The sequence below is a fragment of the Schistocerca americana genome, chromosome 6 (genome assembly GCF_021461395.2).
Source record: "Schistocerca americana isolate TAMUIC-IGC-003095 chromosome 6, iqSchAmer2.1, whole genome shotgun sequence".
In the NCBI taxonomy this organism is placed as follows: domain Eukaryota; kingdom Metazoa; phylum Arthropoda; class Insecta; order Orthoptera; family Acrididae; genus Schistocerca; species Schistocerca americana.
In genome coordinates, this window is record NC_060124.1 from 152117760 (window position 1) to 152145008 (window position 27249).

The 27249-nt window shown below is 41.3% G+C and overlaps 1 protein-coding gene across 1 annotated transcript; it reads right to left on the minus strand.

Moving 5' to 3' along the window:
* Positions 1-601: 601 nt before the first annotated feature.
* On the minus strand, positions 602-24392 carry LOC124619613 (structure-specific endonuclease subunit slx1). The gene is made up of 4 exons (XM_047146119.1): positions 24188-24392; positions 13466-13517; positions 12914-13099; positions 602-1535 (listed from the first exon to the last, which is right to left on the minus strand). Exons 1-4 carry the CDS (start codon positions 24364-24366, stop codon positions 1182-1184), a joined length of 771 nt encoding a protein of 256 aa, XP_047002075.1. The 5' UTR covers positions 24367-24392; the 3' UTR covers positions 602-1181.
* Positions 24393-27249: the final 2857 nt, after the last annotated feature.

The following is a 27249-nucleotide window of genomic DNA, read 5'->3' on the forward strand; positions in this document are numbered from 1 at the left end:
AAGATGTCAACAAGAATCCAGTCAGCCTGGATGAAGTGGTGGATAACAGCAGGAGTCACCTAAGATCGTCAGATGAAGGATCATCTGTCATCCATCCCACTGCTTTCTATGGCATTGAGCATTGGCCAGCTACAAAAGAGCTGGACTGACAAACGAGGGGCATGGATATAAGGTTGCTTAGATGGACAGGTGGCATCATTCGATTGGACCACGTTTCAAATGATATTATCACGAAACATTTTAGGATTGCACCAATCCAGAAGAAAATGCGAGAAAGCTGTCTGCGATGGTACAGGCGTGTGGTGTGTGCATATGGAACAAACAATAACAATAAAATAAACCTTCACCATTGAGAGTCAGTTCAATTATCCTCAAGTTGTCTACGTGTAGTGTATCATGGTCCTTTTAGATCTTTCTTGTGCAGTCTGGAAACCATGTCATTAAACAATTACTTCATGGTGTAACTATTTTTTTCGTTAAAGAGTTACAACTTTACAGCAGCAACTGTCTATACACATGACAAGAGTATCATAAGAAACCTTCTTAGAAGTGTTTTACTTCTGCTAAAATTCTCTAAGATGTTTTACTCCTAATTTATTTACAGTTTCATTTCCATAAAGTAATAATTCATAGCAGGCAGTTTCAACTTATTTTCTAATTCTAAGACTGACAGATGACACAAAATGATTATTTTATTGTGATATTACTTAAATTTTATTGCATGTTTAGGCAGTGTCCCATCTTCACGGTACTAAGATAATTCATCAATCACATAACTACAGCCAAAGCTGGAACAGCCAGTAATAGTAATTTTATGTTTCCATTTCTACAAATGAAAGAAAATGATGGATTCAGGATGATACGCATATGACATAAAGGAAAGATGTTTGAAACTACAAGAAGTATATTAACTCTAATGTAGTCTTCCACGACCAGCATTTACAGAAGTTTTCCACAGACTTAAGCATTTGTCTTTGATTTTAATCCAAGATGAACACATCGCACAACTCTCAGCAAGTTAAAATATCTTTTCAAACATTGATTCACTAAACACTCATCTTTATTTTATTTCTGAGCATTTCAACAGAGAAGCAGAAGTTTATGCACTCATACGAAACTCACTTGTCAGAAAGAAAGATATTGTGAATTCTCTCATATTTTCCACACAACTGATTTTAGCTTTATGGAGAATCAATGATCGAAATAGGGTCAGGAGCAGCTGTCAGGTTACTATAGCATCCCTTCTTCTTACGTACTAGATCCCCCCACAACATGCTGCTCTTACAGGATGGGCAATTGCCTTCCACAGGCAATAATTGGCCAGGCTGTGAGAAGTGCTGAGCAAGGCAAATAATATGTGCAATCAAGGGGCATCCTGGAGTAACACAAGAAAGGCTGCTGGCATCAGAGACAGCATCATGACAGAATAAACACAGCGGCAGTGTGCTCTCTGGATCTGACGCCTTGTCAGCACTCACTACTTTGGCACTCACAACTGGTCCATATGACATTGGCATGTGCAGAGGTGGAACAGCCTATAAAAAAGAAAAAAAAGGAAGCAATTAACCAAAATATAATAAAGATGTTATAACATTTGTTCTGCCACCTATATTTTGATTCCCTTTCACACATCTAAAAGTCTCCACTTTTTAATTCACATTTTTCTACAAGTTATCTCATGCTTATCTTAAAACTTTACATTCCATACTTGTGTTATGAAAGCTTTATACAATTTTTATTTACAAGTCATTTGGCTTTGAACTACATGTAGGCACGTCTAATACCATTTTCATTGGTCTACAGAGGAAAAGTAAACTATATGAAATCAGATACCAATTTTGCTGAATAATAGTAACTGTATTCCTAAAATTGTTCTTGGTTCACTAATTGAAAGCAGTCTCTGCAAAACTGGAATATGTAGGCTACAGTTGGATTATTTATGTTTACAATTCTACTACACTCTCTCTCTGATTTCACTAAATACATGCACAGTGTGCAACTGATAACAACTTCAGCAGAATGTTGTTTCCGAATTGGAAGACACGGGTAGAAAAAGTACAGCTTGAACCACAAGAGAAGTATGTGCTAAATGAACCATTTGTTGTTCTTAAATGTTTAAACTGCTCTATCAGCAAGTAAAAAAATAGTACTTTTACACTCTATTCAAACATCTGCACGTTAATTGTTTCCTTTAACACAAAATTTCTGGAAATGGGAGGAATAAACTAATATGTGAAATGTCTAACAAGTTCACAAAGAATCATTTAGGATGGCCAGTACTTACCTTCAGGAAGTACAAATCTCAGTATTTGCAACAGACATGCAAAAAGATAAAGAAACTGCAAAAGTAACTGTAAGAGACCCAGTTTCCTTCTTCAGAAAAGAAGGATACTATTCAAGTGTAGGCAAGGGATTGGGGAGGCCACTTAGAACCTTCAAGGAAATTTCCTTCTTATGCAATAACACAAGAATCAATGAGAAACATTCAACACATATTCTGATGTACGTCACAGACAAGCATGGCAAAATTAGGCTTCTAACTGATATGCTATAAGATACATAGTCTAACCAGTTGCAAAGGGGTATCTAACGCTTCAGTTAACCCAACCCCACTGCATATGAGGGGTATTCAAAGTATTATCACCCCAAGAAATTTTGTTATTTTTCAGTGCATGACAATATAAACTTAAGTGCAACTAATGTACAGGAATAGTGAAATTTAAAAAAAAATATATCTACAAATTAATATCTAAGTTTTTAATCCATTCAAAGGCTTTCTCTGTCACTTCAAAGAAATAATCTAGATTTACAGGGTAGCTCATCTGCTGCAGGTTGTCACAATGTGTTTGTTGATCTGATGTTTGCTGCCACAGTCACAATGAGAAGTCTTTCCCGACCAATGGAGAGTTTCTATAAAGATGCCATGGCCTATATGAATCCTACTGTTTTCCAAGCGCGCAGTCACAAACATTAGTACACTAATAGCGTAGAAAAATGCGAGGGGGCAACACCAGAAAGTACTTACAAAGACACAGATAAACAAAATAAAAGAATTAGATGTCTTTGGACAAGTCCGTCAATGTAATAAAACTAAGGACACGAGCAGCTGCTCGAGTGTCATCAGCAAAAAATTCCTGTAAGGTCACGGCAGAAACAGGACAGCATGAGAGTGAATAAAACGGGGACAGGACAATAAAACATGGCGCACCGTCAATGTATGACCACAGGGGCACTGCGGGGCAGGGTCACCAGACAACAGGTAGTGGTGGTTAAATCAGCAATGCCCAATCTGAAACCTGGCCAAAATGACCACCTCTCACTGGGAAGGGTGTGAGGAGGTCGTCCAAACCGTCGGGATCGGTTTGATGGCCCTAAGCTTATTTTCATGGAGAGAGGACCAAGCCTCATGCCACAATGATGAAACACGCTGACAAAGAACCCCACTAACATCAGTTGATGGCACACAAAAGGAAGCCATCCGAGGCAGGAGGACAGCAGCCTTGGCCGCTGCATCAGCAGCTTCATTTCCAGGCACACCAACGTGGCCAGGAATCCACAAAAAAAAAAAAAAAAAAAAAAAAAAAAAAAAAAAAAAAAAAAAAAAAAAAAAAAAAAAAAGAGACACACACGAGCGTTGGTATCAGCTAGCGACTGAAGGGACCATTGAATTCGTTGCATGTGAGGGTGGTCCGAATATGGGTCACGGAGACTCTGAATGGTGCTCAAAGAATGAGAGCAGATGACATAGGGAGAATAACGATGGCGGCGGATATACTGAACAGCCTTACAGAGTGCAAGAAGCCCAGCTGTAAAGCTTGAACACTGGTCAAGGAGTCGGTATTGAAAGGTATCATCTCCAATGACAAAGGCACATCTGACGTCAGCAGTAGTCTTGGAGCCATCTGTGTACATAAAGACGTTATTAGCGAGCCTCGAACGAAGTTCGACAAACCTCGAGCGGTATATCGAATCCGCGTTCCTCTCCTTTGAGAGCGAGCTGAGTTCAAGGTGAACGCGAACCTGAGCCTGGAGCCAAGGTGGCGTTGGGCTCTCACCCACTCGAAAAGTCGTAAGGAGGGTAAAATCAAGTTGCTGAAGCAGGCAACGAAAGCGAACTCCAGGAGGTAACAGAGTAGAGACATACAGCCTGTATTGGCAGTCAAGAGAGTCGTCAAAGAAGGAGAAATATGACGGGTGGTCAGGCATTGACATCAGTCAGCAGGCGTACCGACAAAGCACCATATTGCGCCGGCAGTTAAGCAGAAATGTGGCAGCTTCGGCATACAGACTCTCAACAGGGCTGGTGTAGAATTCTCCAGTCACCAGACGTAACCCCCGATGGTGGATAGAGTTTAGACAGCGTAAGATGAACGGCCGGGCAGAAGAGTAGACAAAGTTCCCATAATCCAGCTTTGATCGGACAATGGACCGATATAAGCGAAGCAGTACCATTCGATCTGCTCCCCATGACGTACCGCTGAGAACACGGAGGACATTTAGGGAACAGGTACAATGAGCAACCACGTAAGACACATGTGGAGACCAGCAAAGTTTGCTGTCAAATGTAAGACATAAAAATTTTGTTGTCTACATGAATGGGAGAGCACTGGGACCGAGATGTAAGGATGGTGGAAGAAACTGTTTGTAACGCCACAAGTTCATACAGACCATTTTCTCGCCAGAAAAATGGAAACCGTTAGCGACACTCCAGGAATATAGACAACACTGAAGACAGCGCTCCAAAAGACATGTTCTCTGAGCGCTGCAGTAGATCGTAAAGCCATCCACAAAAAGGCAGCCTGAAACGTCAGCTGGAAGGCAATCCATTATTGGATTGATAGCTATGGCAATAAGGGACACGCTCAAAACGAAGCCCTGGGGCACCCCACTCTCCTGGCAAAAGGCATCTGATAAAACAGAACCCACACGTACCCCGAACATTTGATCCATTAAAAATGCATTAATAAAAAGAGGGAGGCAACCACGAAGGCCCCAAGTGTGCATGGTGCGGAGAATGCCTGCCCTCCATCAGGTGTCGTAAGCCTTCTCCAAATCGAAGAACACAGCCACCGTGAAGAACACAGCCACCATCTGGCACTTACGCAAAAAGTTGTTAATAATGAAGATCAACAAGATAGCTAGGTGGTCAACAGCAGAGCGGCGCCGACAAAAGCCACATTGGACATTGGTAAGGAGGCGCCGAGATTCAAGGAGCCAAACCAATCGAGAATTTACCATGCGCTCCATCACCTTGCAGACACAGCTGGTAAGGGAGATGGGGCGATAACTGTCCTTTCCTGGCTTGGGTATAGGAACAACAGTTGCTTCATGCCAGTGTGTGGGAACATGACCTTCAGTCCAGATGCAATTACAGGCGCGAAGAAGAAAGCCTTTACCTGCAGGAGAAAGGTTCTTCAGCATCTCAATATGGATACCATTGGGCCCCAGAGCAGAGGATCGGGACCGGGCGAGTGCACTTTCGAGTTCCCACACGGTGAAGGTGGCATTGTAACTTTCACGATTCAAAGACTGGAAAGAAGGTGCCTCCTCTGCTTGTTTTCGGGGGAGGGAGGCAGGGTAGTAATGGGCAGAGCTCGAAACCTCCACGAAAAAGTGGCTGAAGGCATTTGAGACATCCTCAGGATCCACAAGGACTTCATTCGCTACAGTCACGCCAGAAATCGGGGAGTGGACCTTGGTGCCAGATAGCCGGCATAGGCTACCCCAGACAACCGAAGAAGGAGTAAAACTGTTGAAAGAGCTGGTGAAAGCCACCCAGCAAGCCTTTTTGCTTTCTTTGATAACACGACAACATTGTGTACGCAGTCGTTTGTAACTGATACAGTTCGCCATCGTACGTAAAGTACATTGCCGACCACGAATAGCATCGCTGTATGCTGTAGTCCACCAGAGGACTGGGACTCGACATGGAGAAGAGGAAGTACGAGGGATGGAATATTCAGCAGCAGTGAGAATAACGTCCGTGAGGTATGCGACCTGACTATCTCAGCTGGAGAAGTTTTGATCATGGAAGGTCGCCAGGGAGGTGAAAAGCCCCCCAGTCGGCTTTGGAGATGTTCCAGCTAGTGGAACGTGGAGAAGGGACATGATGCAGGAGATTGATTAGGTAGGGGAAATGGTCACTCAAGTATGTGTCAGACAGAGCATACCACTCGAACTGATGTGCAAGGTGGATAGTGGATATTGAGAGGTCCAAGTGGGAATACGTATGCGTTGCATCCGAAAGGAAGGTAGGTGCACCTGTATTTAAGCAGACTAGATTGAGGTGGTTGAAAAGGTCTGCCAAGAGGGAGCCTCTTGGGCAGGATGCTGGAGAGCCCCACAGGGGATGGTGGGCATTAAAGTCTCCAATCAACAAAAATGGTGTAGGAAGCTGAGCAATCAGTTGTATCATGTCTGCCCTAGTAAAGCCAGATGACGATGGAGTGTAAACAGTACAAATGGAAAATGTGAAAGTGTGGAGAGTAATTCGGACAGCAACTGCCAGCAGATCTGTGTGCAATGTGACTGGATCGTAGTACACATCATCCCAAACCAGCAACATGACCCCTCCATGAGCCAGAATACCTGCCACTGGGGATAGATCAAAACGAGGTATAGTGTGCCAGGTCAATATGATCGCATGGGCAGAACTTCGTTTCTTGGAGACCTACAACAAGCGGGAAGTGCATTCGAAAGAGCAATTTTAGTTCCTCTCGGTTGGACCGAATGCCGCAAATATTCCATTGAAGAAGTGCCATTATGAAAACGAAAAGAAAAAGAAGAAACAAGAAAGGGTCACCTCGATGGCCCCTCTGCTGCAATCAATAGGTGGTGAGTCACGGTCCATCAACTGAACAGTTGTGTCTGCCACCTTCCTGAGCTGGTCAGGAGGGGCAGCTTCCTCTGCCAATGAAAGGCCAGATGATCGGCAACCAGTGGTGCGGCCTGGCGAAACTGAAGGTGGCCGGGGACGGCAACTGCTGGGTGGCACAGGAGAAGAAACATGCCTCGGCGGAGATGGAGAACTCTTTTTTCTATGAGCCTTCTTTGAAGAAGTACGTTTTGTCGAAAGAACAGTTGATGGCTGTGAAGTTTGTGCACGCAAGAAATCTTCACGTGTCGGTTCTTTTTTGAAGGTCCGAGCATCTGATGTAGAGGTCCTTGTCTTAGCAGTAGCAGATGATGTTTGAGCCTTAGGGTTGGTGGGAGGAAGAGGAGACGTTGATCGGGCGATCTTAGCACTGGCCGATCTGATGACCGAATCGCTAAATGTTAGATCGCATGTCTGTGTAGCCATCTCTTTGGTAGGCCGAGGAGAAGCGAGAACAGTACTGTATTTACCTGCCGGAAGCACAGCGGACTTTCTGCTATTGAATAACTGGCAAGCAGCCGAGGCTGACACCTTCTCTTTCACTCGAATTTCCTGTATACTTTTCTCATCTTTGTAGATGAAGCAGTCGTGAGAGGAGGCAGCATGGTCGCCCATACAGTTGATGCAACGAGGGGACGGAGGTGGACAGTCACCCTCACGGGCGTCCCTGCCACAGGTGACGCATTAAGCCGCACTTGAACAAGACTGCCGTGTACGGTTAAACTGCTGACATTGGTAACACCTTGTAGGGCTGGGTACATACGGCCAAACAGAAATGATCTCATAACCTGCTTTAATTCGTGAAGGCAATTGCACATTGTCGAACGTCAGGAATATGGTTTGGGTTGGTATGAGGTCCTTGTGGACCCTTTTCATGAGCAGATAGACGGCCGTCACTCCCTGATTGGAGAGGAAAGACAGAATCTCCTCAACAGTTAGTCCATCGAGTGACCTGGTATACACCACGCCACGCGACGAATTCAAGGTGCGGTGGGCCTCCACCCGTACACAAAATGTATGTAAGAGAGTGGCTCGAAGTAATTTGTGGGCCTGGAAGGCGCTCTCTGTCTCCAACAGCAAAGTAACGTAGCACAACTGAGTACAAGATTTCACTGGTCTTGCAATCGCATCTACACCCTGAATGACGAAAGGGTTGACTGTTGAGAAATCGTGACCGTCAGATCTTGTGAGAACAAGAAACTTCGGTGCTTGTGGTAGAATTTTCAGAACAGGAGTTTCATCTAGCTTTCTTTTTTGGGCAGAAGACAGGGAAGAAGAAAAAGAGCAATCCATTGTGGATGAATCCCCCATGTTAGCCAGTGTCTCCGATGGCGCGCTCCTTCCTTGTGGGGGCCCTCTCAGAGGGCACTCCTGCCTTAGGTGACTGTTCACACCTCAGGTCACACCTCCCGAGAAACGGACGGAGGGACCAATCGGCACGTTCGGAAGGTAGCAACTCAGGCAATCACGCCTCCCTGGGCCTGGCCTTTACCAGGGGATACATGTGTGCCTTACTTGTCTACCCAGAGCGGGGAATTACGCGTTACCCCATCACAGGCTATGCGTGCGAGCGCGTGGGTTGGCCTTCAGATACGCACAGGGAGGAAAAAGAGAGGACAGAGAGAGAGGGATAGAAGAAAGAATCTTGAACACCGAAGCAGAGAATAAGACACGGAAAAGAAGACAAGGAGAATAGGGCAAGGAGAATGAGGCAGAGATAGAAGTAAGGGCATGAAAGCAAGGAGAAGAGTAAACGTAGGGAAAGAACAATAGAGAAAGAAAGCATGAGGATGGAGAAAAACAAAGGAAACAGGATTCTGGAGTTTTCATACGTCCGTCTCCGGACGAAGGCCCGATACATTACTCCCAAGAAGAGGGAGTGTGAAGGGGCGGTGGGGGAGGTAAGGGGGGGGGGGAAGGATTGGGGACGAGGAGGGATAGGGAAGGGGGGTAGGGCAGCCCGGAAAGGAAGGAGAACTGCACTAGCTAGGGGCCCCGTGCTTGCCACACACGTATCCACAAAAGAGTTGTGGACCCCTTGGGGGGCCATGTCATTTGGTCTCATGTCAGGTTTACAGTGGTCTGATATTCCCCATGGGCAATGTTATTCCACATTTCTGACCACTGCCTGCATATGTTGAAATCCACTACTTGCAGTGATTCTGTCAATATGTGAGGTGGTTTCCTGCATTTTAATCGGTCCTTGTAAGTGCAGGCGCATCAGAGTGGATTGGGAGTTTGGGAATTTTAATTAATTTTTCATATTCCTTGAGAAGGGCATCCTGTCTTCGAAGATCTGGTGGTATAATGTAGCTTCAATGTGGTAACTAATCAAGAGTAGAAGATCTGCTGCAATCTGTTGTTGTCCTCATTGTTGCTTCTATCTGAACATGGATTTTTCTCACACGAGAATTATTAAGCCACACTGGAGCACAGTATCCAGCAGCAAAGTAGTGGAATCCTAAGGAAGAATATGATAGTGTTGTAGCTCTTCTACTTCTACATCTATATTCTTGTGAACCACTGTGAAGTGCATGGCACAGGGTATGTCCCACTGTACCAGTTATTAGGGCTTTTTCCTCTTCCGTCACATATGGAGTGCAGGGAGAACGATAGTTTAAATGCCTATGGGGATGCTGTAATTAATTTAAACTTGTCCTCATGACCCTTGTGAAAGAGAGATGTAGGGCACCTTAGTATATTCCTTGAGTCGTCATACAAAGCTGGTTCTTCGAACTTCATTAGAAGACTTCCTCAAGGCAGTTTCTGTCTGCCTTCAAGAGGCTGACAGTTAAGTTTCTTCTGCATCTCTGTGACACTCTTCCTTGGGTCAAACAAAACTGTGAACATTTGTGCCGCCCTTCTCTGTGTGTGTGTGTGTGTGTGCAATATCAACCATTAGTCCTATTTGAGATGGGTCCAACATACTTGAGCTATATTCTAGACATGTTGCACGGGTGATTTGTAAGCAATTTCCCTTGTAGACTGATTGCATTTTACTGATTCTGATAGTGACTCACTGATTTTATATTCATAAAATACTGTGTGGTTTTCATGTTGCAAACAGCACAATTTTACATTTCTGAACATTTAAAGCAAGTTGCCAATCTTTGCACCACTTTGAAATCTTGTCTAGGTATGACTGAACACTTGAGCAGCTTCATCCAGACTTTGCTGCACTGTTGATAACTGCATCATCAGCAAAAAGAATGGGGTTACAATTAATATTGTCCACAAGGTCATTAACATACAACATGAACAGTAAGGGACCAAACATACTTCCCTGACATACACCCAAAGTTACTTCTACATCTGTCGGCGACTCTTCATCCAAGATAAATGTTCTGTTGTCCCTACCAAGAAATCCTCAATCCAGTCACATATTTCATCTGACACCCCATGTGATTGTACTTTTGAAAATAAGCACAGATGTGGTACTGAGTCATATGTTTTTCAGAAATTGAGAAATACTGCACTCGCATGACTGCTTTGATCCATGGCTTTCAGGATGTCATGTGAGAAAACTGTGAATTGGGTATTATTTAGTCTGGAAACCCATGCAGGTTGGCACGGAGGAAGTTGTTCTGTCTGTAGTACCTCATGTTTGAGCTCAGTATATTTTCTGAGATCCTACAGCAAATGAATGTCAAGGACATTGGGCAGTAGTTTTGCAGACTACTACTGCTACCCTTCTTTCAGACAAGTGTGATCCATTATTTCTTCCAGCTAATGGGCACAGATTTTTGTTTGAGCTATTTACAATATATTACCATTAACTGGAGGGCTAGCTCAGCCACAAATTGGGTACAGCAGCTGATGGGCATTTTAATGATTTGACTTGTTTCTCAATGGTACTGACACTAATATCTATTTCACTCATCTTTTCTGTGGTATGAGGATTAAATTGGGGCCATACTCCTGAGTATTCCTTTGTAAAGCAAGATTTGAACACTGAGTTAAGCATTTCTGCTTTTGCTTTGCTATTTCTGTCTGTCTTGTCCATGAGTGACTGGACACTAACTTTGGTGCCACTTACCATCTGTACACACAATCAGTATTTCTTTGGGTTTTGAGAAAGACATTTTGACAATATTCTGTGACATTAGTCACTGAAGGCTTCACACATTGCTCTCAACTGCCAAATGCATTTCATTCAGCATCTCTCTATCTATAGCCCTCTATACTTAGTATGCAGTAGTCTGTACACCAAGCAGGATCTCTCCCACCATGAACTGCTCTGCTGGGTACATATCTGTCCACTGCATTGTCAACTATTCTTTTAAACTTGATCCACAGTTCTTCTACGTGCTCGTGACCTGAGCTAACAGTTCCAATTTCCTCTTTGAGATATGATACCACTACTTTGCCTAGTTTGCTGATAACATAAATCTTTCTGTTTGTTTTAGAGGCCCTTTGTACTTTGGCATTCATTGTTGTGCCTCACAGTCACTTATACAGCTTTGGTACAGTGCCTTCTGTGTGTTTCTTACAAAGCTTCTATCAAGAGTTACTCCCAAATATTCTGGAAAGTTTTGGTGTGGAGGATTTGGCAATTAAGATGATATCTAACTTCGCATTGCCCATTCAGTTGTTAAGCTGAAAGCAGCTTACACTGGTCTTCATATGACTTGGAGTTACTCTCCATTTTCTGAAGTATTCATGCATTGCATTTAAGTCTGCAGAGAGTACCTCTTCACTGGCTTCAAGACTTCTTGAGTGGCCAAAGCCAAATCATCCACATAAATGAACCTCAAAAAATTAAAGCTGCATAATTACGAGGGCTATCCAGAAAATAACAGTCATTTTGGAATAATTAACAATATGAAAAAATCAAATTTTACTATATACTTTTTAATGGTACATTCTCCAGCTACTTTTATACATAATCACCATTAAAACTGAGGCACTTATCACACTGTGGCACAAGTTCTGAAATACCATCTCTTTAGACATCTGCCTCCAAAAACTGGAGTTTGGGAGCCCACCTAGCACAACATTTTTGGTAAGCATGCTTCTCTGCCACAATTTCATTCCCCTAAATCTATGATGACATTTGGGGAAAATGTTGCAAAAGTTCCTTAACAATGAAATGACGATTTCCACAAATTTATTTGTTGATTTTCATCAGTCACAAGGCTAAGACTACTGCTTTGGTCCTCATCGTGAACAATGGTAAGGCCATTTTTAAAATCTATGCCCCATTGCTTCACTCAGCTTCCACTCATTATTCCTTTTCTGTACACGTCACAAAGATCGCAATAAATTTCAACCGGTTAGCAGTTTTTTCCCAACAAAAACCTAATCACAGAATGTACTTCACAGGTGACAGGATTGTTTTTATTGCAGTGCACATTTTAACACATCACAGGAGGCAAAGTAGGAGAGAGACAGACCTCACACTACTGCTGCTGGATCTGTACTGAGTGTAGGAATGCTATGGCACCAAGAGGGTGGCTGTAGCCCATCCCACTGTCGCAATAGACCAAACATCTGTTACTTTCTGGACAGTCCTTGTAATGTATTGTTTGTTTGCAGATATACATCTTGAGTTCTGTCATACGCTGAAATTTTGATGAAAGAATACCACAACACATCACCAGAGGGACAAGAAAAACGATGCAGTCCTCTGATAAAGTGGAGATGGGCTGCGATTTTTGTCTTGGCTCTCCTAGAAACGTGCTACGATAGTGTGGCACGGGGATTCCAATGTGTATAAGAACTGCAGACATTTACCTGCAGACAGGTAAAATAATAATAATAATAATAATAATAATAATAATAATTGGCTAACTTAATTCTTTTCAAAGTGGCAATACTATGATTACCCTTTGTATTTGGTTCAACACATTCTCAATAGTAGTCCACAAACAGTAGACAGGAGAATTGCATCAATTGAACCTTAGGATTCTACAAAAAGCAACAGCAAACAACTAAAGTTAAGTTATTCAAGAAACAAAACAGCAAACTAAACATGAAATCTGTCACTATAGCCATTCAGTATGAAGTAATTGTTCTATCTGTAAAGAATCTCAATTTCACCTTTAGATCTCTACAATAATCCTGATTCAACCAGCGAACAGTCAATGGAAGTCTTTTCCAAGGACCCACACGTAACATTTCTGACAGAACACGAAGGCAGTAGTCATACATTTTCTCTGTCCGACTTTTACTTGACACGTGGCGCAATCTTCTTGATCTATCTGGGTGTTGCCAAGCCCATTCAAACTGCAACATTAAAGTTACTGCACATAAATAATATCCTATGTTAATAAATTTGAGTCAGTTTAAGAACAAACCTTGGAATAGGTAGGCTACGTATTAAAACACTGCTATTTCTACTAATCAGTTCTCCAATTCAACTCTTGCAGTACCACTTACACCTGTAGTTTAAACAATTAGTGGCACAATATGATTCTTATACTCACAGACGAGGAAAATATTTTATGTACAGCAACTTTACATCACCCGAACCACTTCAATAGGTGTTTACGTCCCACCTAGTGCAATGTTGGGGAATGACATACCAGCATATACTATAATTGTTATGGAAGTTCTTATTAACTTATTAATTCTTCTATTTGTAACACTCACCCTCAAAGCTGAAATGTCATTGGGGAAACCATGAACAATTAGTACCATTTCCCTGAAAGAAGAGAGTCATCTTATTACCACTTCACTTAAAAGTGAGAGTTTTTTGAAGTACAGTACATACATTTTAGTATCAACTAACAAACAGCAACAGTACGGTCATATCACAAAGAAATGTAGATATTTCCTGCGAATATTAAGTAAGACCACCCCACATTTGGGGGAAAATGCTATTAAAAAAAGCAGGGAAGTTTTGCATCTTAACTGATAACCACCTTAAGACTGAGCTGGACCATTTAGTGAATTCTTACAACTTGACTGCTATGGTTAACTGGCCCATTAGAGTTACACAAAATTGTGTAAGCCTTTTAGATAATATTTCCATTGACAAAAGTAGAGTCAACAGTGCAAGCGTAAGCAAAGTAATTTATGGCCTGTCAGGCTATGATGGACAAATTCTTAAAGTCAATAAGATTAGTTTGTGCAACAAAGTCTCCCCCACATATAGGTCCTACAGACTTACAAACACTGAAACTATGTCTGCCTTTAATTACCATTTGGCAAAGATGGACTGGGATCCAGTGTATAGTAAATCAGATGTTAATGTTAAATTTAACCTTTTTTTAAATGAATTTTCTTCTTATTTGAAATGGCCTTCCAAGGGGGCGGGGGAAAAAAAAAAAAAAAAAAAAAGACGAACTTGGATTACTGAAGGTATTAAAATTTCTTGTAGGACTAAGAGGAAGCTACATGCCTCACTAACAGTATCAAATTATCCCTTTGATAGGTCTCATTATAAACTATATTGTAAAATTTTAAAAAGGGTGGTAAACAAATCCAGGAACTTGTATATTAAGTCAGAAATTGATAAATCTGTGGCATCTCTGGCGCGGAGCCCTATCTTTGACTCTTATTTTTGTTGGACAGCTTTGTTCCAGATGATTCTCGGTACACAACTTTTACTTCTGCCATGTTTGTTCATTGTGCCTGTGATTAATAAATGCGTATTCATTACTTAACATGTGTTATTGCCTACCAACCATATATGATAACCACAGTGGTTAGCCCGACACCGCCATCATCTCATTGCAAGTTATACTGTGCTTGTTTTCGTAAGTTAGGAACTTCGTGTGCCAGCCCACATTGTTTCCACCACAACGAATCTACTAGTGTCTTTCGGTGCAAGTGTAATGGGCACTATTAACTATGCTTGCAACCATGAATGGACAAGTGTACCTACTTCGAATTTGGCTAAAAGTGAACAATTATTTACGCCCGGCCACACTGGTGGCCACCTAACCTTATCTGGAACAACATTGTCACCGCCCAGCGTGGCAGCACAACAACAGCCACAACATGGACAGTGCAAGACCCCTAATGACAATGTGGACAATCTTCCTGTTAAAGATATTGTGGTTTATCCTTCATCTACGCTGTTACCTGCGTTCTAATTTGCACAGTATCGTAGCAGCTCCCCCCCCCCCCCCCCCCCCCCCCCCCAATTGTGGTCCATGGCTCCGTAAAGATGTCTCTTCACCTATCACCGGTTCACATCTACCCTTGGACCTTCCACGTTGCCAATGTGGATGAACCTTTGATGGGGTTGGATTTCCTACACCATCACGAACTTTCAGCAGACCCGCAGGCTGCTACGCATCTGGCTCTACTGTTCCCTACTCACATGAGTGCAGCACAACTTCGCTCTCCGCCTCCTTGGTTATACTTTCCACATGTGCTTCCCTGGTCAAGTGCATTACTACATGGCTCTCCGATCTGTCACACGTGCGCTAACAAATCGACAATCACTGCACCCAAAATGATGCCTTACACACCCACATCGCCTCTGCTGAATTGCCACATGAACGGTGTACCATAACTGTCTGCAGCCATGCAGCGAGGCGGTTCATCACACGCCTCTACAGTGTCTTCTCGCCAATCTGTTCCTGTGTCGAGTGTTTCACCACCTGCTGTTTTTTTCTCACCGCTGCTGACAAATCTACAAGTTGCATCTGCATGCTTCGCTCCTGCATCGCATCTTCCATCTCCGACTACAGCTGACACCCCGCCTACGCCGCCCCTGTTCACCAAAGTCATTGAACCGACGTTGCCTGCGGATAGCTTCTTGACCCCTATTGCTGACCCTCCTATGCGAGTATCAGCCAACAACAATGGCACTTGTCATAGGATTCGCACCACCGACGGTCCACCTGTACGTTATAAGGCCAGGTGCCTTACTGGTTCTAATGGCTCTAAGCACTATGGGACTTAACATCCGAGGTCATCAGTCCCCTAGACTTAGAACTACTTAAACTTAACTAACCTAAGGACATCACACACATCCATGCCCGAGGCAGGATTCGAACCTGTGACCGGCGCCTTAATGCATCCAAACTTCTGCGCGCCATGCAGATCCTTCAGAATCTGTTTGCTCTGGGTGTCCTCTGCCCCTCCGATAGCAACTGGTCTTCTCCCATTCACTTTGTTCCTAAGACGGACGGCACCTTACGCATGTGCGCGGACTACAGGTCCCGTAACACTCGCACCACTATTGATAGCTATCCTGTTCCTCATATACAGGATATAACCCAATTACTATATGGTTTTAAATTTTTCTCTGTTTCAGATTGTTCCAAGGCATACCATCAGATCCCTATGCATCCACCGGATATCCCTAAGACAGCCATCATCACACCCTTTGGCCTCTCTAAATACTGTTACATGCCTTATGGACTGAAAAATGCAGCGCAAACATGGCAGCGGTTCATTGATTCCATTTTGCTCCCTCTGCCATTTGCTTATGCTTACTTAGATGATATACTGATCTTTTCCTCCTCCATTGAGGAGCATCAGGTTCACCTCGATGCAGTTCGTTCGACCCTCACTGCCAATGGTGTGGTGATCAATCATGAGAAATCTCATCTGTGGTCCACATCAGTGACCTTCCTAGGCCATATTGTCTCTGCCGATAGCCTCCAACAGACGAGTTCTCATGTCAAAACCATACTTGATCTCCCTCTCCTTAAGGATTATGTTCAGCTCCGGCGTTTCCTGGGTATGGCTAACTTATCGCTGCCATATTCCTTAGGCTGCCTCCATCCAAATGGCCCTCACCAACACCCTCTTCGGCAAAAACACCACTGGGAAACGGAAGTTGGAGTGGACCAAACCCATGCTTGACACATTTGGTAACTTTAAAACTGCCTTTGCCAAGGCCATCACACTTGCCCAGCCTGATCCTGAGGCCCATGTCTGATCACAACTAACACCATGACTAAGCTGTGGGCACTGTTTTACTACAGAACACTGTGACTCCACCCAACCCTTCCACTTCTTTTCAAAGAAACCGACAAAGAGACAGCGTAATTGGTCGGCTTTCAACCGTGAGCTCCTTGCAATCTATGAGGTGATTAAGCATTTCTGTAGTGACCTTTCACAATCTATACAGATCACAAGCCACTTGTGGATGCCATACATAATCCTGCTAAGGACCTTCCGCCTAGGCGTTTCCACCATATGGACTACGTCTGTCAACACTCTTCCAAAGCATGCTATATCTGCAGCGCGGAGAATGTTGTGGCGGACTACCTTTCCCGCATCCGCATGCTAGCCGCACCGCTGAATCTGGAGGAGCTTGCCCGACTTCAGACCGAAGACGATGATATACAGTGAATTTCAGACAATGAGTCATCACACTCTGTCCAGCCCCATATACTACACGGGTCGATGATCTCTGTCCTTTGTGACACTTCTACGGGCACACCCCGCCCCCTGGTCCCTAACCCCCTTCGTCACGGGGTCTTTACTGCCTTGCACGGCTTGGCCCACCCTGGAATGCGAGCCACAACGTGGCTGGTTACAGAGCGCTTCGTCTGGCCCGCCGTGAAGCATGACTGCCACACTTGGACCCATGCATGCGTCTTGTGCCAGCGCACCAAGGTCAGCAAGCATAATCAACCTCCATTGGGCAAGTTTGACATTCCAAAGGGGCGTTTTCGGCATGTCCATAACGATGTTGTTGGACCCCTTCCCCCTTCCGAGGATGACAGATACATCATATCGACCATCGACCGCATGACCTGCTGGGTCGAGGCGGTCCCTCTTATTGACATCACGGCTGAGACCATCGCCCGTTCTTTCGTCTCAGCGTGGGTTGCTCGTTTCGGCTGTCCCGTCTCTCACGACCGACGAGGGACGGCAGTTTGAGTTCCCCCTCTTTGCACGACTCTGCGAACTCTGTGGCTTTGCCAAATTTCACACCACGACTTACCAACCACAGGCGAACGGCCTGGTCAGATGGTGGCACCGCACGCTCAAGGCCACACTTATGTGGCATGGTGGTCTATGGTCTGAGGCCCTCTGGTGGGTTTTGCTGGGTCTTTGCTCGGCCCATATAGAAGACTTGAATGCTTTGGTCGCTGAGATTCTATATGGTGAACCCCTCCTCCTTCCCACCAAGTTCGTTGAGTATTCACCGTCAGCTGCTACCGTGGATCTTCCTGCTCTGGTTGAATGGGTTCGTACACACGTCGCATGTCTCCACACCCCCCCTTCCACGTCCTCACTCCAACCTGCCTGTGTTTGTCCACAAGGACTTTGCTTTGTGCAACTTTGTGATGCTGCGGGACGACACTGTGTGAACAACCTTGCAGCTGCCTTATTCGGGCCCCTACTGTGTGCTACGTCGCAGTACGAACACGTTCGTCATCCACCTATGCGGACGACTGCAGACTGTGTTTGTTAATTGACTGAAACCGGTGTGGTCACTCACCAACCTGTCTTTGGCCGAAGTCTCCACCTGCACAGCCACTGGAACCACGGGACCCTTGCACCGCAGATTCCAATGCGCCTACTTCTCGCACCTGTCAGCGCCTACAACCACCTTGCTGGCACAATAATTATGATTTCCTCTGCCGTGGGTGTGTGTGTGGGGGGGGGGGGGGGGGGATGGGGAGGGGAGGGGGGTCTCCATGGTGTGGCTTTGTTTTAGATGATTCTCGGTGCACAACTTTTATGTCTGCCATGTTTGTTTGTATATACGTGGTAACCACAAATCCAAGAACAAAATAAAAGTAGCCTAGTCTAAAATGTTATGAAGGTGGCAAGAGTAACAAGAATGTTAATACCATACAGATAAGCTATAATGATGAGGTTATTCATAATCTTGCAACAGTATCAAACATGTTCAACAATTATTTCTTAACTGCAGCTGAACATGTGTGGTAGGGATTCCTTAAATGCTGCTATGTGTTTATTACAAAGAGCTAATCCCAACACATATGACCCAATTTGTATTGCCCCTGTCATTATTACTGAAGTTAAAAATACCATCAAGGTCTTAAAAAATAACAATTCCAGAGGTTTTGACAACATTTCACCTAAAATTCTGAAGCATTGCAGTGACCACATATGCAAAGTCCTGTGTCACAGTTTTAATGAGTGTATGCAGAAAGGTGTTGCCAGAGAGATTAAAGCTTGCTGTTGTGAAACAATTCTTCAAGGAGGATGACAAAACCAATTTATCCAACTACCGTTCAATATCACTACTAAGCAGTTTCTCAAAAGTATTGAAGAAGCTAATGTGTAAGAGAACTGTAGAACATCTTAACCACAACATACTCAACAGAAACTAGTTTTGTTTTCAAAACGGTAGGTCAACTGAGCAGGCTATTTTTTCTCTCACAAATGAAATTTTAGGGTTAATAGATAATAAAATGTCACCTATTGGAAGGTTCTATGACTTGTCAAAGGCCTTTGACTGTGTAGACCACAACATTCTCTTAGAGATGGCTTGAGAGGTAGCATTGGTAGGTGGATTGAGTCATATCTACAAAACAGATAACAGAAGGTGATAAATTAATGGTGCCGATGATGGATGTCTCATCTGATTGGGGTACATGAATGTGTGGAGTGCCTTAAGTGTCCATTTTGGGACCATTGCTTTTTCTTATCTTCATCCATGATCTCCCACTTTGTACAGACACAGAGTGTAAATTTACTCTTTTTGCAGAGGATACCACTATTCTGCTTGAAAGTCAAACCATCAATGACCTAGAAAATAAATATAATGACATACTTGTTGACATCCTACACTGGTTTAAGTGCAATGGACTAATTCTAAATATTTAAAAAACTCGTGCACATCCTAGACTTGCATAGATGGCAACTTATGCTCTGTGTGTAATCAGCCCCGTTGGTGATGTGGACGCTATCAAAGCTGCCTACATTGGTTATTTTCATTCTATTATGTCATATGACATAATATTTTGGGGTAACCAGCCTTTAGCCAAAGAAATATTTACTGCACATAAGAGAGCTGTGAGAATCATGAGCGGTGTTCATCCAAGATATGGTTGCAGAAATCTGTTCCGTAAATTACAAATAATAACAGCCACCTCTCAATACATATTTTCTTTGATGATTTATATTTCTAATAACCAGTCTCTTCTTAAAATTAATAGTGAATGTCATGATCATGATACTATGTCAAAAAAAGATTTAATAGGGATCTGAAACATTTAAGTCTTGTACAAAAAGATGTTCATTATTCTGTCACAAAAATTTTCAACTTGCTTCTTTCAGATATTAAAGTTCGTATTAATTGTTTTACCTACTTTTAAACATAAATTAAGAGAATACCTAATGGTAATTTCCTTCTACTCTCTTGATGAGTACCTGCAGATAAAGCAATTTTTTGTTTTTGTTTTTTATAAATCGTATTGCCATTGATATTTATATTCTTAAAACTTTGTTTTGATGTGTTTTGCTATAACTCATCTTAACTGTAAGTTGGAGAATGTACTATATTTTCTTTTTCAGTAATTGTTTTATGTTACTTGAACTATACCCTTGATTTGATTTTACTCATCATTTTATGGTACATTTTTGTCATTTTATATACATGTATTATATCTGTGTTATGTAATCATGACTCGGTCCTCATCCTTGTGATGTATCATAATACGGATTAATGGAATATGGAATAAATAAATAAAATAAACATGGGCCTAGTTTTTATGAATGATACTGTTAAAATACAACAAATTTTCCCATAGAACTGGAGTTTCAAGCAGGACTATTCAATGTAATCCATAAATTTACAGTTTTTACTGGCTATTAAGTCATTAAGATTATTACTATATTTCAGCATATTTTACAACTCATTACGCCGAAAATACAAGGACAGACGTTATCTAAAACTTGTGCACAAACCAGACTGCAGTTGGTTTGTTATTGGTATATTCCAAGGCCCATAAAAACAACCTCTGACTATGTGTAAAATTATAACACACTTTGTAAATGAAAAATATGGTAACTTACATGACTGTCTTAACATTAATCTTAAGCTACTCTTTCTATAAAGTAGGAATTGCCCAGCAAATATGATTAAACATTGTGTTTGAAATTAATTTTATTTTCTGTTAGATTCTTGGGATCATGCGGATATGGGGGGGAGGGAATCAGGTCAAATGAGCCACTGCACACCTTCCTCAATGCAAGGTCGAGGTACCCAGTTGGAATACTAGCCATGGAAGAAAGTTTCGTTCAGTTGGCCTATATGATTTAATGGGAATTGTCAAACTCTGTGCCAATGTCTTGTGTTAAATCTGAAACGCCTTTGCTGTTTTTCAGTTAATGGGAACATTTAGTACTTATGGCAGTGCTCTAACTCAGTGAGGCCACTGCTTCTATAATAACGTTGTAGGCATTATTTCATCCTCGACTATTGACTCACGAAAACTTACAGCACTAAACAAAGCACTCATCACAAGTACTCACTTGAAATACACACCACCTGACACTTCACAGCAGGTAAGTGGGCATATGACCAACCACAACTGAACAATACAATGAAGGGTCCATTAACTATCCCCAAAGCACATAACGAGTATAGTTGAAATGGTTACAAAAAACAACGGAACGGAAATGTTTCATGAACCATGGCCATACAAACCGGAAGGCTCATTAGCAACTAAGGCATTTGTTCACGAAAGCCTTCATTGTATGGGTCACCTGTACTGCCTTACTGCAATTCAATTCAATTTATTAGCGTCCTTGTAGTACATCATCAAAATGACATAGGACTTGTCAGTAAACATTACAATTTAAAATACATGCACATTAAAATTTATAATTGAATTTACTTGTCACTTAGACATTACAATTTTAATAGAACTATAAGAACATTAACATTAAAATATACAAGCATGATAACAACATAGAAGAAAAAAAAAAAAAAAGCTAGTGATTCTCACGTTAAAGATTATTTCCATTCTTACATTAACACTGTTTCACACTTTCATAGAAACAGCAAGTATTTAAATGTGAGCAATTACACATATTTATTATGTCAGGGAAATATTAACTGCACTTTTATTGTCAATGATTCATAAACTCTTCAATACTGTAAAAACTATTGCTCAATAACATGTTTTTTAAATATGTGCAGTTTTGGTATTATTTTTAGTTCTTTGGGGAGAGCACTGTGGAGGATTTTGGGTTGGTATAGTACACTTTCGTGATACATAGCTGTTTTATGAATTTCTCTGTGGAAATCATTCCTATTCCTTGTTTTGTAGTTGTGAAATTCTCTGTTTAATGTAAAAAATTCCTCATGTTCTTTTAAGAAACACATGCTTTCATATATGTATAAGGATGGTAGTGTCATGATTTTTAATTCTTTGAAAGCATGCCTACAAGTCTCTATATCCTATACCTTTCATTATTCTGACTGCCTTCTTGTGTAGTCTAAATGAATGTTTTGTTAGACTGTTGCTCCCCCAAAACTGTACACCGTATCTTAATAAATTGTGCATGAATGAGAAATAAACACACAACACTGTTTTAATATTACATGAGCTTTTAAGCATTCTAAATATATAACATGTTTGACTTAATTTTTTGTTCAATAATATTACATGCTTTTCCCATCTTGAGTGTTCATCAATTCATACTCCCAAGAATTTAGTGTATGATGGTTGTTCAATCTTACACTTACCCATTTCTACTGTAAGGTTAGTTTTTATTTTATTTGTAATATGTCTGAAGTTGATCCACGTTGTTTTTTTGGCATTCACAATGAGTCAGTTTTCATTAAACCATCTGTCTGCTTCGTCTGTTGCTAATGTGACTTTTTCCTGTAAGTCAGCTTCACTATTTGCTTTAACAAACAAACTTGTATCGTCAGCAAACAGTACTGCCTCTGCTTCAGATAGTTGACTTGGTAGGTCATTGATAAATATTAAAAACACTAATGGCCCTAATACAGATCCCTGGGGTACTCCGTACAAAAAATGAATACGTCCTATCTGCATGGCTTATCTCCACCTTCTGATACCTGTCCGACAGATATGATTCAAACTATTTGTGGGCAACTCCACGTATCCCATAGGCATATAACATCCTAAGCAGTAACTTATGGTCGGAGACATCAAAGGCCTTTGATAAGTTTAAAAACAATCCACAATTTAATTCCTTTCTATTTATGGAATTTCGAACAAGTTGCAAAAAATTGAAGATAGCCGTTTCAGTTGATTTATTTTTACGGAAACCTTTTTGCGCATTAACCAATATTCTATTCTTAATAAGAAACTTGTATAGTCTATGATACATTATCCTTTCTATTATTTTTGAGAAACCCGACAACATTGATAAAGGCCTAAAGTTACTAACATCATATTTACCACCGTACTTGTAAAGCGGCTTTATAGTTGACATTTTAAGTTTTGATGGAAACACCCCTGTCATATAAGATTCATTTATAATTTCAGTGAGATGTGAGGCTATGTTTCTTGCACTTTGCTTAATGACTTTGTCAGGAATCCCATCACACCCACATGGCATTTTATTTTTTAACTTATTTATAGCATTTAGTACCTCTGATTCATTTACTGGATAAAGGAATATTGTCATGTCATTCATGGGGATTTTTACCTTGCTATTGGAATTGCATTTAGTTTTAATTAAATTTATGGCTATATTTGTGAAATGTTTGTTAACATGTTGGCAATCTGACGTGGGTCCTTAACAGTTTTACCCCCACTTTTAATGACAAAGCTGTTATCTTTTCTTTTGTGTCTACCTATATTTTTATTTATTACCTCCCAAGTTGACTTCATTTTGTTGTTACCTTTCTCAATATATGAATCATTATCAAGCTTCTTAGCTGCAATTATTACTTTCTTGTACAGGCTTCTACAACATTTCACATGTGCTTTCAGTGCTACATTCTTCCTGGCTGATTTATTTAACTTTCTGAGTGTGTCTGATGACTTTCTAATCCCCTGTGTAACCCATGTTTTGGTTTTATGTTTAGTTTTGACTCTTTTTATAGGAAACGCAACATCGAAGCAGTGTTTGTAGCTTTCAAGGAATGAGTGAAAATTTGTGTTGACATCACCACTTGATTCACTACCCCAGTTGTAATGTAATGTAATTAAAAATTCTTATGCTGTCATTTTTTATAAATCTCCTTTCTCTGTAATTGTTATTGATAACAGGGTCCTTGTAAAATGTGACATTTAAACTCAATTTGATACCCTTGTGATCCGAGAAACCAGTGTCAATTACTTTAGTGTTATATTCACACTTGTCCTTGTTTATAAATACATGCACAGACATTGTTTAAAGTAACTTATGGAACGCTTAAACTACACGGGATTTACTGATGTCAATCACTTTCTTCAGATACATACAAACTGGATATCAAACCACGAAATGGTGGCTTACCATGGTCCATGATTATTTGTTCTCCAAGCACCACCTGCTTGTTTTCCTTTATTATGCTGTTTTATTCTTCTATTAGGATCCACTGTGTAGCCAATATACGTCCTTCCTTTATATTTCGGGTTCATGCAGTATAACAGGTAAACTCCATAAAACTGTTCTACGACATCATCACAACTCATATTTCGCGGCAATACCGTAGTGAAACACTGTAAACAAATGCAAAGACGTTATTTATCTGAATGCCTTCGATTATAGTATCGGTGGTCGACCTGAATATCTTCGAAGAACGACATCATTCCAAAAAATCGTGTTTTATTCAGCGTGGCACGGCAAAACTCAGATAAATCAAGACGTTTGCACTGTGTGTTCCCTAAAAATCGGACGGAGAGAGTGTACAACAATTGCTCATGTGTCTATCATAAATGTTCTTGGGAAAGACTTCTGATGAACAATATTATTTAAAGGCAAGAAAACATTTTATTAGCTTTGTAATTACACCCTGGATACGAATAAAAACCATATTTACTGAAAGAAAAAACAGAAGTTACACACAAGCCAAGAATAACGATATTGACAACAGAGTCATGGAGCAGCACATAAATATAGACGTCAAGGATTTTTTTCTTTTCTTTTAACACTTCCTCCAAAAGAAAAAATCATGAAATTATTGCTTTGTCTCTTGCATGCCAATTTATGAACATCGAAAATTAAATCGAACTGGTTCAATTGGTTTCGTCAAAATATCTGTCAACTGGTTGTGTCCATCAATGTGTTCCAAGAAAATCTCACCGTTCAGATATCTTTCACGAACATAGAAATGTCGGTCCTATATATGTTTAGAACGTCGATGATATTCTGGATTTTTTGCCAACTTCAATGCACTAGCATTGTCAATGTAAAGAACTGGAGGCTGCCCCGACATTTCCACTAATTCTGATAGCAGACGACGTAATCAAACTAACTCTTTCTCTCCTTCACTAGCTGCAATTATTTCCGCCTCGGTTGTGGATGTGGCCACTACTTTCTGCAACTGACTTGTCCATAACACTGCACCACCTGAGTACTTTGCAAGAATTTCAGTTGTTGAACGCCTTATCTGGTTATCACCTGCGAAATCTGCAAAACTCTTCTTCGGTTTTGCAATACGTCGGCATTCTTCGGACGGTCAACCAGCACCCAGGTATTGTTTTCCTTTAGTGACTGAGGTTCTTCACTGATAGCTTGCATCCATTCTGCCTTCTCGTTTGACTGCAATATTTCTGAAAAACAGTTTGGATCTTTATGTTCAAGTGCATCAAGTTTTGTTGCCATACAAAATTCACCACTTTCCATCCAGGTTGTTTTTCTTCGTTGTCTTTTATTCTTCTGCTTCTCTTCATTAGAAGATTCAGCGGCTTCTGCTTTTAGAAATTCTGCTAATTCTTTATTTTCATCAGATTCACTCGACACTTGACTTTCTCTAGAATCGAGAGTGCCCATTTTTTCTTGAGTTTGGCTTCCTACAGAAGTGAACAGCCTAGGAGATTTACATTGGTCGTCTTTAGATGAATTTGGATCATTAAATTCTTCCCGAGGGACTTCAAATTCAACATGATCACTATATTCAACATGATCACTATGCAAATCACAAACAATTTCTGGCTTAAATTTCACATCGTGACTTAACACCACTTTTCTTTTAGATGGAATCCAAACTCTAAACCCATCTTTGTCATTAACATATCCAACAAGTCGTCCAAAAACTGCCTTATCATCAAACTTGGAACGGAATTGTTTGTTCATATGAACATAGCAGCCTGTGCCAAAAATTCTGAGATGATCAAGTTGTCCTACTGTTCGATTAAACCATAGTTCATAAGGGGTTTTATTTTCAACTGAAGATTTTCCAGTACGATTTATTAGGTAGATTGCTGTGTTACATGCCTCTGCCCACAACCCTTTAGGTAATTTACTCGGATTTAGCATTGACCAGACAGCTTCAACAATGGTCCTATTTTCCCGTTCAGCCACACCATTTTGTTCAGGAGTGTAAGGAGGAGGAATCAGTAGCTCTATTCCCATGTCTGCAAGCAGTTCACTGACATTCTTATTGTTAAATTCTTTGCCACCATCACATCTAAATGGTTTGACAACATGTCCATTAGTTCGTGCTTCATTTAAAAACTGCTTAAGCACAGTACACACTTCACTTTTGTGTCTTAAAAAGAAAATTCGACGAAATTTACTAAAATCGCTTTTTGAAACATACATAATAATGCTTACCTCCAAAAGATTTCGTGCTCATTGGTCCACTGACATCCGCTGGATTAGTTCCCCAGTATTGGTAGCGCGTATTGTTCGTGTTTTGAATGGCAGCCTATGCATCTTTCCAACCGCACAGCTGTCACAAAATTCACTCTTGGCATCTTCCACATTAATGTTCATTCCTTTTAAAATATTCTTCACATGTTGTTTATTTTGATGACTAAACCGTTCATGGTACACTTGCAATGTTTCGGATGAAGTCATTAAGTTCACACGATTCATTTTTGCATTTCTAACAACACGCATGTTCAACACATAAAGTCCATTTTTCACATAACCTGTCATAACAATATTGCCACTGACTTGTTTTCAAACACAGACATTATTATAACTAAAACTAGTACTGTAGCCTCTGCAGGCAATGGCTCTTACAGAGAACAGATTAGCACTTGCATCAGGGACATACAAAACATTGTCCATTCTAGCATTGTACCATTTATTGTTTCGTCGAATTTGGATGTAAATTGTTCCTTGACCGTACGCACACATTTTGACATCTTGCTTTCCCAATGAAATGACTTGAGGAACATCAAATTCACTATACGAAACAAAATACTGTTTGTTGGGAGTGATATGATTTGTAGCGCCACTGTCGCAATACCATTTATTTGGGTCACTGTGATTGCTGGTACACACACCCATAGCGTATGAAGTAAATGCAGCGTCTTCACTTCCTCGCTTCTTTTCTTTTATTGCTGTCACGAGTGTTCTGTGGACACTCTGCTGCCCAGCGACCTAATTGTTTGCATATATTACAC

Coding starts and splice junctions, on each gene's coding strand:
- LOC124619613 (XM_047146119.1), bottom strand. CDS start 24,366: ATGAGTTGTGATGATGTCGTAGAACAGTTTTATGGAGTTTACCTGTTA. Junction 13,518..24,187: donor ACAAATAATCATGGACCATG/GTAAGCCACCAT, acceptor CTCTTCTTTCAG/GGAAATGGTACTAATTGTTC. Junction 1,536..12,913: donor ATTATTGTAGAGATCTAAAG/GTGAAATTGAGA, acceptor TCTTTTTTATAG/GCTGTTCCACCTCTGCACAT.